Here is a 13,231-nt window from a genome sequence, read left to right as displayed (position 1 = left end):
GGGGCTGGAGAAGTGGAGTGGGGTAGAAAGATTTGGGAGGAGTCTGAAGGAAGGCCTGGACAATAGGTTTGGGGAGACCTTGGAGAAATGGGAAGGAGTCAGGGAGGTTTCCCAAGGTTTAAGGCCAGCCCCTGGTGAGGGAGGGCCTTACTGCATAGAGCTGCCCACTGGTGTTTTCACTCCACCTCCTCTGGCTTCATCTACCACCTCCCTGTTCTGCTTCCACCTGCCACCTGCTGTTCCCTGCATGCTTTTCTGCTCTTCCTTGCCTTGCCAGTGTGCTGTTCTACAGGGACCTGCCCTTTCCTCACATGCAGAATCTATTTCCATAGCTATGTTCACTAGAAAAGTGAAAGCCAAGCAGAGACCACACACAGTGTTCTGAGCCCCATTTCACTGTGTTTCTCTGTCTTCTTTGCCCCCAGACCCTGCATCATGGATTCTCTTTCAAAAGCAAATGGCACCTTTGCCATCCAGGTTTTAAAGATGCTGTGTCAAGACAGACCTTCACAAAATGTGTTTTTTTCTCCTCTGAGCATCTCCTCTGCCTTGGCCATGGTCCTCCTGGGGGCAAAGGGCAACACCAAGGTCCAGATGGCTCAGGTAAGCTTTCCTGTCACCCTGGAAGAGGTACTGATCTGCAAGACTTGTCTCTTATCTCCTCCTTGAGTTTTTTCAGAACTCTTGAAGGAGGAGGGGTGAGCCTGGACCATTTCAGGGAGAGAGGTGCAGGAGGGGAGAAAGGCAAGGAGTCTCCTCCAGTGAAATTTTTTGAGGGGTGGCAGGGGTAGTTTCCCCAATTAATAATCTGGAGGAGACTTTCAATAGTTTATCTTGCAATTTGTTTAGAAAATGACGATGAGAAGTTGGGGTATAGCTCAGTGGTAAAGCATGTGCCTAGCATGCCTGAGGTCCTGGGTTGCTAATATCTATTTTTTATTGGAGTAAAGGTTTGCAACTGTAATTATTCATTGATGAGCAACGTTAATAAATTTTGCTTTGTTTCTCTACCAATCTACCTTGCTGAGTGGGGGGATAAAAAAAATATGCAAAGGAAGATTAACAGGTGTGTTCTTATCACTTCTATAGACCATGGAGACCTGAGTAGCTATAATGGAAAAGCATTCAGTGAACATCTAGAAATGATTGCATATCAGTCACTGTCTCTTAAGGTTTTTTTTTTTTTTTTTTTTTGGGGGGGGGAGGGAGACAAATGCCTGAGAAAAAGCCTAAAAACTTGTGTCATTGTTGAGCTCTACCCCTGCTCACACCTTTATGATGGGAGTATTAGGCACTGATGATGCAGGGTGACTTTCTGTTTCCTGGAGGACCCTTTTCAGTAATGTCTGCTTGTTTTAATAATTTCGCTGCTCTGATAAAGGAGTGAAGGTTTATGCATAGAGGAAGTTCTCTCTGCCTATGTCTTGGGATTTTTTTTTCTAGGTTTTATGCCCACTGAGAGCCCCTTTCCAACAAAGTGTGAATTATGAATTCCCAAATGAAAGTGAAAAAACAAGAAGGGAGGGAAAGTTTGGTCAATGGGCATTAAGTTACAGTAGGTTAGGAGCAGGACATTCTGGTGACTATAGAAAAGGATGATCTAGTACATATATTTCAAAAATAGAACTATTGCCTGTGACTTTATCAGATGTGACTTGGGAGATCTGCATACCTCCAGGGTTCAACTGGATGATAAGCACATGCTCATGACACTTTACTGCTGATAACAGGAAGGGAAACTGTAAGGCTGCAGAAATCTCCTTAAAGGTTATTTGTTTTCCTTCATGTTGTAAGTGGTAAGACACCATTATTTTTAAAAAAAAAAAAAAAGCTTTTAAAAGGAAAGTAGAAAAACAATTAAAAGTCCTTAAGGACTCACTCTGCAGAGGCAGCTTTCTGAGAATGAGAGACACTTTCTTCCAGTCTCATGTCCACATTTTGTATTTAATTTTTATACTTTGATAACCCACTGTATTTTTCTTTGCATAAATGTTTTTTTTTTCAATTAATGGGAGGATTCAGTGAGATAATTCATCTAAAGCAAATGTTCAACATGAGTTAGCTATTATTATCATAGTGATATCACAGTCTCAGGTGAAATTGCTTTTAGCTTTTAGTTTCCAATTGTGGTAAAATACACATATGAAATTTGCCATCTTAACATATTACAGCCTACAATTCAGTGGCATTTTGTTCTATTTTTCACAGATTTTCTTCTTAATAATCTATAAACTTGATGAAATGAATTTAGTTGCATTTTATCTTTTTCCATGTTATAGGACACTGTGTATGGCATGAGAAATATAGCTGTTGAATATTTTTAGAAAAAAAAATTCCCTCCAAAGCTTTCAAGAATCTTATCTTTTATTGTTTCTCCTTTGTATATCTGTATATTTAGATTCCTTGGGGGGCAGCACTTTTTAAAATTAAAATAACTATTTAATTTTAAAATTTTTATTCTGATACCCAGAAACATAAAAATTATACATATTTACAGGGTAACTATTATGTGATGTTTTAATTCATATGTACATTGTGTAATGTTCAAATCAGGTAAACATATCTATCATTTCAATCATTCATCATTTCTTTGTGGTGAAAGCATACAATATCTTTTCTTGCAATTTTTTGAAATGTACCCTACATTATCATTCTCTGTAGTCACACCTACTGTGCAGCAGCCACCAGAATCTCTTGCTCCTATCTGAAACTCACTGCCCATTGAGCAACTTTTACCCGTGTCCACATCTCTGTATATTCACTTGGTAATTCATAATTTACATTTGATGAAAATAATTTAGCTTTCATTTATTATCAATTCATCTGTATGCATTTCTGTGTAATCTGTTTTTCACTTATAACTTGCCTTCTACGTACTTTAAAATTTTTTTTTTTTTTTGCAGTTGCTGATTTCTGTCTATTTTGTGTAGACATGTGTGCTTTCCTTCAAAGAACCAGTACTTAGGCTCATTGACCATTTTATGTTTTTCCCTAAAATCCTTAGTAATTTTTCTGTACCTTTTTTAACATCATGAGTTGGAAACTTTGCTATTTCATTATTTCCTTGGCAATATGACAATAATGAATGCTGTTTTTACTTACCTTCTGTGAAATGTTATATTACCTTTTGGTAATATAACTTTTATTTTGATGATTTTCTAAATCATCTGTTACACGGTTAAAATAGTATTTCAAGAAATTCTTGACAATCATTTATTTAGAAAGTGTTTGCAATAGTTACTTAATAGGTTAATTTCCATGAGGTTGGTATTTTATTTGTAGTGTTATTTATATTTAGTTCCCTACTCTGAGGTCATTGAATATAAACTGTGGATTTTCTGTATTTCAGAGTCAATTAATACTTTTTTATGGCTTAATATGTGACACATTTTATGAAATATGAAGTATCATAAAATTGTGTGTATATATATAAAATATATATATATATATATATATATATATATATATGATCTCTATAGCATACTTTTTTAAGTATTCTATTTTTTTCATATGTATGACACTGCTCATTTTTATACTTTGATTTCCTTTTGAAGATTATCATTATGATTGCATTCCTGTCCAATTTTTTCATGGATTTTTAGTGTTTTGACCTACATGGTTTTTTGGGGGAAAATTGAACAGGCATGTTTCCCTCTATTTTTGATACATTTACGCTGTCCATGAGATGCAAGACTTAAGAATAGTCCCTTATCTGAACCTGTCTTGCCCTTTCATTTTTTTTCTATTGCTCATCTATAAACTATGCAGAGAGCTCCATGCAAGCGGAAGAGCCATATCTTTTACTTACCAGTTTCCTGGTCCCTCTATCTGCCTATCCCACCAGTGTCACATCTCAATTAGGAACTATTTCCTCACAAAGGAAAATTTCATGCAGTATTTGAGAAAAAAAATTGTTTGCAAATTCTAGTTAAGACTGAGATCAAAATTGATAGTTTTCTCTTGCTTTCCTTCACAGGCAATGTCTTTAAACACAGAAGAAGACATCCATAAGAACTTCCAGATGCTTCTCACCCAAGTGAACAAACCTGGCTCAAAGTACTTGCTTACAACAGCCAACAGGCTCTTTGGAGAGAAGACCTGTGATTTCCTCTCAGTAAGTTCAGTCAGCAGAACATTAAAAGTTGTATTTAAAATACCTGGTGATATACAACCCAGAAGAGAGACCCTAGAGACCAGGCAGGATGGCACACTTGGGAGGTTGAGGCAGAAGGGTGGAGGTTTGAGACCAGCTTGGGCAACCTAGTGATACCCTTATCTCAAAAACAAAACGACTGGCGCAGTGGCACATGCACCAGAGGCTCAAGAGGCTGAGACGGGAGGATCATGAGTTCAAAGCCAGCCTCAGCAACATCAAGGAGCTAAGCAACTCAGTAAGACCCTGTCTCTAAATAAAATACAAAATTTGGCTGGCGATGTGGCTCAGTGGTCGAGTGCACCTGAGTTCAATCCCTGTACTGAAAAAGAAATGGAAAAAAGAAAAAGAAAACAATGCCTTGGGACATAGCTGCCTGATAGAACATTTGCCTAGCATGCTTAAGGCCCTGGGCTCAATCCCCAGTGCTTCAAAAACAAGCAAACAATGAAACAAAACCTAGAGAAGTTGAGAAACTTATAGTAAAATTTTTAAAGACCCCCAATTTTATAATCATACCTGTATTGTTTCAAATTATACCATATCTAAATTTTATTTTCTTTCATGTATATATCTCAGGTTATTCAGGGCTCAGGACATACCTCCTTACAAACTTAGTTATTTCAACATCTAGTAGCTTAAGATGTGATCATGTTTAAAAGATCTGTGTGCTCTTTTTAATTTTAAAAAAGCATGTAGATGGCATTGAGAATGTTTTGAAGCTCACTGACATTTTATTTAGCAACATGGCTTCACTAAACACTTTTCTCTCCAAAGACATTTAAGGAGTCCTGTCTTCAGTTCTATCATGTGGAGCTGGAGCTGCTGTCCTTTGCTGAAGCTACAGAGAAGTCCAGGGAGCATATAAACACCTGGGTCTCAAAAGAGACAAAAGGTCAGAATTATGACTCATTTCCCTCTCCTCCCACCCCAGCTCTGTCCTCTCCTCCCTATGTTAACTATCTCCTCACTGCTAATGTCACTGATGTTGTAGGAGGTCAGAGCACGTTGGCCTGGCTGAGCCTCATGGTGTGTGTGAACCTTAGTAGCTCACAAAAAATCTGATCAATGCTCAGGTATTCAAAACCAGAGGATTAATGCTATCAGTTCTCCTGGAACCAGAGTGAATGATAAAAGTGTTTAAAAAAAAACAACTCATAGGCCAGATTTCCCATGTAATATTTTACAGCAGAACATACTGTCACTGTCCTGTAATGTTCACATGGCAGTTGACTGTCCTCTCTGGGGGAAGCTCAGTGGCCAGCTCGTCTCCAAGTCGTGCCCTTGGCCTTCCTCTTCCTGGGGTCAGTTTGGACTGCATTCCTCCCACTTTTACATGTGAACTTGACTTCTACTGCTTCTTTCCTCTCTCTCACTTAAGTGCCCTTCATGAGACTTGAGAAGCCTAGACTACATCAGTCAACCACAGAGCCTGATGTTGAGCCACATGGCTGATTCATTCCACAGACTAAGAACAACCCCAAGATCAATGATGGTTTTCATGTTTGAACCATTCAGACACTTGTACCACTTACAACATCTGTATTTCTGCTAACAAATGAAATGGTAAAAAATAGAGGTAGTTCTTTCCTCAGTTTCTTCTTAGAATTTTATTTCTTGTGCCCTCTTGAAGCAGCAAATTAGCAAGTAATATTCTTAGTTCCTTGGAAACATACCCTTTGATATCCAGGGTAAGAAGGAAGTACCTCCACCTACCCAAATCATTATCTGTTCCAGGGATACCAGGAGGATGCAATCATAATATCTCTTCCAATAGTGTCCAGAAACGCCTCCTGTGCCCCTTGTGTGGACCCATCCATTCTGGCTGCCTCTGGAATGTTGCCAGGTAGCTGTACAATGTTAAAACTGGGCCTGACCACAGGGCCTTAGACCTGACACTGCTCTTACCTACAACAGGTAATGTCAGCTCCTACCCAGCCCCTCTCTCCTTTGTTGCTTGTCTTCTTCTCCAACCTGGTGTCAAGTTTCTGCTTTGTCCCAACCTGCTTTCCTCCAGTGACTTGGAAGTCTTTCGCCATCTTCAACTTGGTGGCTCTTCTAGTGTCTGTTGTCATCAAAACCACTCATAGCTAGAATTTTTAACTTTTGTACATAACCATCAGAACACCATATTTGAAACCCAATTGGATCTCCAAGACATTGTGTCATGCTTATTCACCACGGGTTCATAAAAAGCAACTGATAGTCTCTGCTTTAACTTGAAAGGAAAAATTCAGGAGTTGTTGCCACCTAACTTGATTGATGAGCAGGCCAGGCTGGTTCTTGTCAATGCCATCTACTTCAAAGGAACATGGGACGAGCCATTTGACAAAACATGCACGTGTGAAATGCCCTTTAAAATAAACCAGGTAGGGAGAATCTTTAAAATATCATGCTAGTCTGGTGAAGAAATTGAATAGAAAATTTTAACTTTGTAAGATATAAATGGTTAAAAATAATTTCAAATTTATTATCTCTCTTAATGAATTTTAAATTCACTAAATATTATATGAAAAAATAATACTTGCTGTGTGTGATTGTTTGCAACCTTTACAGGCCTTACTACTTCTGATAACTCTTATGCATGTATTGCTACTATTAATTCTGGAAACTATAGGTTTCTGTAAACCCAGGTGCTTAGAAAATAAACAAAAAATAGGTGAGATATTTATATATATGTGTGTGTGGGTGTGTTTGTGCGTGCATGTGTGTGTGTGTGTGCACACACATGTCAAACATGGGACAGGTCAAACAAGGGAATGTGATTACACATTTTCTTATTTAAGATTTTTTGATGTGTTTTGTTTTATGCTTTTTCATTGCTGGGAATCAACCCCAGGGCCTTGTGCTGCTCCTCTACCACTGAGCTACAACCCAGACTTTTAATTAATTTTTTAAAATTAAAATAAGCTTGCCGTTAGTTGTTGTTAATAATAACCTATCATTATTAATTCAACATTTGTTGCTTTCAATTATTAAAAATGAGTTGTAAAAGACTTTGTCAACTATGAGGTATAACTTCAATTAAAGCAGAAGTAAAAATAGTTTACCAAACTCCCTAATCCCTTAAAATATAAATTTAATGCAATAGGAGGCTTGTATGCATTAACTCCTCCCCCTCTTTGAAAGGCACATTTTAGATAACTATTAATTTTTAGCAGTGCTAGATCACCATTCATTGAATAGTTTTCTTGCCCCTTTTTTTTTCTGTTTTAAATTCTGTGCTCATCTGTTCATCCCTCCCAGAAGAAGGAAATACCAGTGCAGATGATGTGTCAGGAAGCCTATTTTAACATCGGCTACGTGAATGAGGTGCACACACAGGTGTTGGAGCTGCCCTACGCCAGCAAGGAGCTGAGCATGATCATTCTGCTTCCAGATGATGGTGTGCTTCTCAGCTCGGTGAGTCAGGAGGGGCTGCAGACCTTTGCACTCAGAATTTCTGAGGCAAGAATGTGGTTATGCTGTTTGCTCTTTTTCATGAAAGCTCCACCACCATTTCCGACCTTTGTGTTAGCCCTTCAAGTGAGTGATGCCTACATACTCAGCCTGCAGAGCTCAGTTTTCCTCAAGACTGGCTTCCACTTTACTCTATGTGAGGCCCTTCCAATGACATAACCCATCTCAGCCTCAGCTTTTTCACTGCTAGAATTGGAAAATGATGATGTGTGCCTGATAGTGGTAATGGGAGGACACAGTGGGGGCAGCTTCTGTAACAACTTAGCATGTTGCCTGACAAACAGTAAACTCTCTCCAGATGGATTTCATCAGCATCACCATTGCCAGCATCATATTTAAATTCTAAGAACCTATGCTAGAGGTTGAGACAATCCTACACTTTGACCTAACAAACAGGAAGGGGAGAATGGTGGCAATTAGGGAGGTGTGAGGTCCGATGCTCAGATGGCGGAACCAAAGACAGCCCCAAATGGCTCTTCCCTGTCCTCCTTGCTTCCTTGTGGTATGATCCCTATAGAGAGAGTCAACCATCCTTTCAATGGTGGCAGTGGAAAGGGATGACCTAAGAAGTCTGTAAGCAGAGCCACCCTATGGGCTCTTCCTTTGTCCAGTTCCCAACTGTGACAATGAATTTCCACAAACAGTGTCACATCCCACATTAGGCAGATATCCTCTCCTGGAGGGGCTCACACTGAGAGCCCTTCCTTTTCCAGTCTTTTTTCCTTACCAGCAATGGTTCATTATCTGCAAAACTAAGCCTCATTCAAACTAACAAATACCACTAGATATGCCATCCACTGGGCTTGGACACTTGTCAGAATGAAACATCTACAGTGGATGGATAAGGAGTGGCAGCCACAGTCTTCCTGCAGGGAAGTCACAAATGGGATAGCACGTGGGGTAGTGGACAAGTCAGATTCCTCACAAGCTTCTGGGCAGCTGAAGAAGCCACCCATCCTGTGTGGACAGTCAACATGGAATGTTCATGGAAATGTCTGTGTGGTCTGTAGATACACACTAAAGTCTGAATGTGAGCCTGTGATTCTGGTCTTTCAGGTGGAAAATAACCTTACTTTTGAGAAATTCATAGCCTGGACCAAGCCAGCCTCTATGAAGAATATTGACGTGGAAGTTCTCCTTCCGAGATTTAAACTGCAGGAGGATTATGACATGGAGTCTGTGCTTCAGCGTTTGGGAATGGTCGATGCCTTCCAACAGGGCCAGGCTGACTTGTCTGCCATGTCAACTGAGACAGACCTGTGTCTGTCCAAGGTTGTGCACAAGAGTGTCGTGGAGGTGAATGAAGAAGGCACTGAGGCTGCAGCGGTTACAGGAGAAGAGATGGAATATTGTGCAGCCTATTTACGGAGGTTCCGTGCTGACCACCCCTTTCTTTTCTTCATTAGGCATAACAAAACTAACACCCTTCTGTTCTGTGGCAGGTTCTCATCTCCCTAAGGGTTGTACTTCCTCTGTATGGAGAGTTTCCCTCTCTCACTGTCCCCAAATTCCCTCTATAGTTCCATAAGGATGGGCCTATATATGAATCAATTACGAAATTGAGGGCAGGGTCCTAAACCTTCTGAACAACTTGCCAGCATGATCTCATAATGCACCACACTCAGCTGTCCCCATACTGCCCACTCATTTGTACCACGGAACCAGGATCCTAGCAAATAATAGGCTATCTTGATTTCCTGATGTATTTAGGTTGAAGGCAGTACAGATGCCATAGGATAGTTTGCAAAGTTTTTCTAGCTGTCCCCAAATGTATTTCCTACTCATTTCACACTTGGTGTTATGCTGTGCTTTCCTGGCACCTCACATCTTGCCACACACTTGCGTTAGCCTGAATAGCTCAATAATAATAAATGCAGCTGAATACTAAAACCAGAATTTTGAAATGAAATTTGATTCACTAGTTCTATTGGCAGGTGGTGTCTGCACAAGCTGTGGGGTTCTGTAGCTGAGAAGTGTTGTGGCTCTTAATGGTGGGCATGGCCACAGTATTGCAATAGACCTTAGCAGCTCACCTTCAATTTCTTCCTCTTTCTGGTTTCTTGTCTTGTGAAGTCAATGAATGAAATTCACACACCTGGATGAGGAAGGGTAAACGTAGAACTTATTGAAGAACAGGAACATTCTTTCACTGCAAGCAGGAACATGATAGCAGGTTTTCTCTGACAAGAGTGTGCAGGTCTAGGGTTTTATATAGCACTTGGTTCACTGCTTTTGGTCCAAGCTTATGCTAATTAGGGTTGGGAAACCTAAGAATGCTATTGATCAATTTCTGAGTTCCAACTTTCATTCAAGTCTGCCCCACTCCATTTTCTTGTGGCAGGTCAAGAAATGGGAGGTTGAAGTTATAGATGGGGTTGCAATGCTGTGGGGAGCAGGCTTTTGTAGCTGGCATCTATACAGTGCCCATCTCTGGCAGGTAAAGAATGACAGGTCAGCGGGCCTGGGCACTGACTTGGCTGGAGCTAGCTCACCTGGAGTTGGCCTGCCTGGGTGCTAGCTTGCCGCATCTGTGTGGTGGGCTCCACAAAGCCACAGGCCAAGCTTGCTGAACCACTCAGACTGAAACTCCTCTGCTCCACCAGTCCATGACTGCTGCAGCTTCTCAGCATAGAGCAGTAGGTTGGCTGCTCCACTTGGTAGCCTGGGAGCCATGTCAATACTATTGCTACTATTCCAGTTTTCCTGGCACCAGGACTTAAAAAAAATTAACACATATTAATTTTATCTTCCTTTGGCATTCACCATTCACCAGGTATATGACAAGCACTGCAATAGGCACTGGTGACACAAGGGGACAGAGTCACAGACACCTGATCTTTAATGTGTGTTCCCAACTTATATAGTGTTTATGACAACCAGATTGGATGGTTTAATAGCTTTGAACTCACCATGTGACCCCCTTGCAGCCAGGATACCTTGCCTCCTAGTATTGTATTTACCTCCAACCCAACAGTTAAATGCCATTCAGCCCTTAAAGTTCATTTCATGTGTCATCTTCTTCAAGACATGTATCTTCTTCTCCATAATCAGATGTACGTCTTTGAGATTTAATAATAACTGCCTATGGTAGTTGCATTATTTATTAATAATTATTCTCAGTCCTCTAGGCCTTAAAGTCTGCAAGCGTTGTGATTATATCTCACACATGCTTATGCCACTTACAGTGCAATATAAATAATTTGATTATATATGAGCTCTATAATTTTTTTAATGCTTGAATATCATCAACTTTATTGTTCTTCTTAGAATTTTTTATCACAGTGACATTCACATTTCATCAGTCCAGTATCATCTAAAGATGGGTAAAGATGTCAAGTTCCCAAAAGTTTTCATTGCCCCCAAAGAAATCCCCATATCTTCTAAGCAGCAAATCCTTATCCCTTCCTCCCTCCAGTCTCTGGCAACCCTGAATCTGCTTTCTGTCTCCATGGATTTACCTATTCTGCATTTTTCATGTAAATTGAATCATATAATATGTGACCTTTTGTGTCTGGCTTCTTCACTTAGTATAACACAGTTGTTTTATTCACTCATCCAGTGATGTGAATTTGGATTTTTAACCCCTTTGGCTATTTTTAAATAGTGCTGCTATGAAAATGCATTCATGTAAATTTGCTTGAATACCAGTTTCCCATCATTCCCATATATCTGCATATATACATATCTAGGAACTGAATTGTTGGTCATAGGGTAGTTTTAGCTTTTTTAAGAAGTATGCATTGGTTGCTCAAACACAATTGCATTGGCTGAACCATGTAACATTCTTACCAGCAATGTATGAGAGTTTAATTTCTCTGCATATCCTCACCAACACCTTATTTCCTGCTTTTTTTTTCATTTAAAAATTATGATCATGTTAATAGGTGTGAAGTGGTCCCTCATGGTGTGTTGTTTGTTTTTGTTTTGTTTGTTTGTTTTGTAGTTCTTTGATTGGCAATTCCTGAGTGACTAATGATATAGAACATCTTTTCTTGTGGTTTTTGGCCATTGAAATGGTGTGTCCCCAAAAGCTCATAAGTTAGAAAATGCAGGAATGATCAAAGGTGAAAGGATTAGATTATAATCCTCATTGGTGGATTGATGCATTTGATGGGTCAATAATTTGAAAGTTATACTATACTGTAGTCAGGTGAGGGGGAGTGTCCTCATAGTATATGTTGTCCCTGGCTCCTAGATCTCTCTGTTACTTTCAGCTAACATGACCTGAGCACCTTTGCTCTGCCAAATCCTTCCACCATGATGCTCTGTTTCATCTCAGGGCAGGAGCACTGGAGTTGGCCAACCATAGACTGAGACTGTGAAACTGTGAGCCAAAAGAAAATTGCCTCTCTGTCATTCTGGTCAGATATTTTTGCCATAGCAATGAAAAGTTAACACGAATGTCCACAGCTGATTGCACTGATCTTAAAATATATGGTCCAGCCTAGTTAGAAGACCTGTCTCTGATGATCAGCTTTGATAGTTTTCCATTGCTTTTAGGATACAGTTTTAGGCTCCTTTAGAAGAGCTAACAAGGTAGTTCTTGATTTAACCTATTCTCCTCTCTCCCATTTGCCCTTTCTAAATGGTACCCTTCACTCTAGCCTTACAGAATTATTTGTAGTTTCCTGACTATTCCAAAAGAGGAAGGGGTGGAGTCCTAAATATTCCCTTCAAAGACATAACACCAATGGCTTAACTTCTTTCCACTAGGCCTTACTCCTAGGAGCCTCATGGGCCTTTGAGCAACATCCCAGATTCAAACTACAGCACCATCTCCTCCCTAGAAACCCCTTCTCTTCTACTCTTCCCCTTCCTACCAACATCCTTACTCTCCCCCCTATTCCCAGCTAACCTTCACTATTCATTGTCAAGGTTGAAGACTCCACCTGTGTGATTAAATACTTTGCAGCAGAAGCATTTAGTGCACTGGATTAATATGAGCTGCTCCCCATCTGCCTGCACTAGTTTGGAAACTTCCTGAGGGTGGGATTTCTTATAGCTAAGAAATATACAGGATTTCCTATACCTAGCTCCAGATCAGGCTGTGTCATCCATGAGGCCCAATGCAAAATGCAAATAAAAGGCTCTTGTTCAGATTTCAGAATGTGGACAGCAGAGTGTCAAATCAAGGGGACCATAAATGTTGGAGGCAGGCTGCACCTAGAAATGTTAATCATGCAAAGAATGCCCACTGTGGATTTTATCATAGTAAATAAAGACCTACTGATATTTGAAATAACATTGTAATTTTCTAATCCTTGGTTGAAAAGCGAAAGAGAAACCACATTTTTTTTCTGATTAGTTTTTCAACAGGATGTTAAAATGCTAAACTTTCTGTCTCAGTTTTGCCTATACACAGAGGTTAAGAGTAAACCAACCACAAAACTGAGGCTATTCACTTGTTGTGCAAGGGCACCATCAGCAATTCTCTGAGTGGTTTGCTGAGAGGGAAAAGTCTGGAATGTTTTAAAGGCTCTACAGGGAGACCTCATGCATGACTGTGTTAATACAATAGTGTAATCCTGCACTCTGGTCAGGACAGAGTGAGTCCAATGTCTGCGTAAGATCTCTGTTAGAAATGTTTGAGGTCAGATCTCATAGGGGCCTGACATCTAA

The 13,231-nt window shown here is 40.0% G+C and overlaps 1 protein-coding gene across 2 annotated transcripts; it reads left to right on the top strand.

Annotated features, from left to right (window-relative positions):
• Positions 1–435: 435 nt before the first annotated feature.
• On the top strand, positions 436–9,335 carry LOC143400887 (serpin B9-like). 2 transcript variants are annotated; one of them, XM_076857849.1, is made up of 6 exons: positions 436–603; positions 3,977–4,114; positions 4,931–5,048; positions 6,380–6,522; positions 7,403–7,555; positions 8,669–9,335. In XM_076857849.1, exons 1-6 carry the CDS (start codon positions 436–438, stop codon positions 9,068–9,070), a joined length of 1,122 nt encoding a protein of 373 aa, XP_076713964.1. In that variant the 3' UTR covers positions 9,071–9,335. The 2 variants fall into 2 exon arrangements, with proteins under 2 accessions (XP_076713964.1, XP_076713963.1); XM_076857848.1 differs by having other exon boundaries at positions 7,400–7,555.
• The last annotated feature ends 3,896 nt before the right edge of the window (positions 9,336–13,231 follow it).

This window comes from Callospermophilus lateralis, chromosome 6, assembly GCF_048772815.1.
Source record: "Callospermophilus lateralis isolate mCalLat2 chromosome 6, mCalLat2.hap1, whole genome shotgun sequence".
NCBI classification, from domain to species: Eukaryota; Metazoa; Chordata; class Mammalia; order Rodentia; family Sciuridae; genus Callospermophilus; species Callospermophilus lateralis.
The sequence above is the reverse complement of the archived record's forward strand: the minus strand, read 5'-3'. Positions and strand labels throughout refer to the sequence as shown.

Coding starts and splice junctions, on each gene's coding strand:
- LOC143400887 (XM_076857848.1), top strand. CDS start 436: ATGGATTCTCTTTCAAAAGCAAATGGCACCTTTGCCATCCAGGTTTTA. Junction 604..3,976: donor CCAAGGTCCAGATGGCTCAG/GTAAGCTTTCCT, acceptor TTTCCTTCACAG/GCAATGTCTTTAAACACAGA. Junction 7,556..8,668: donor ATGGTGTGCTTCTCAGCTCG/GTGAGTCAGGAG, acceptor CTGGTCTTTCAG/GTGGAAAATAACCTTACTTT.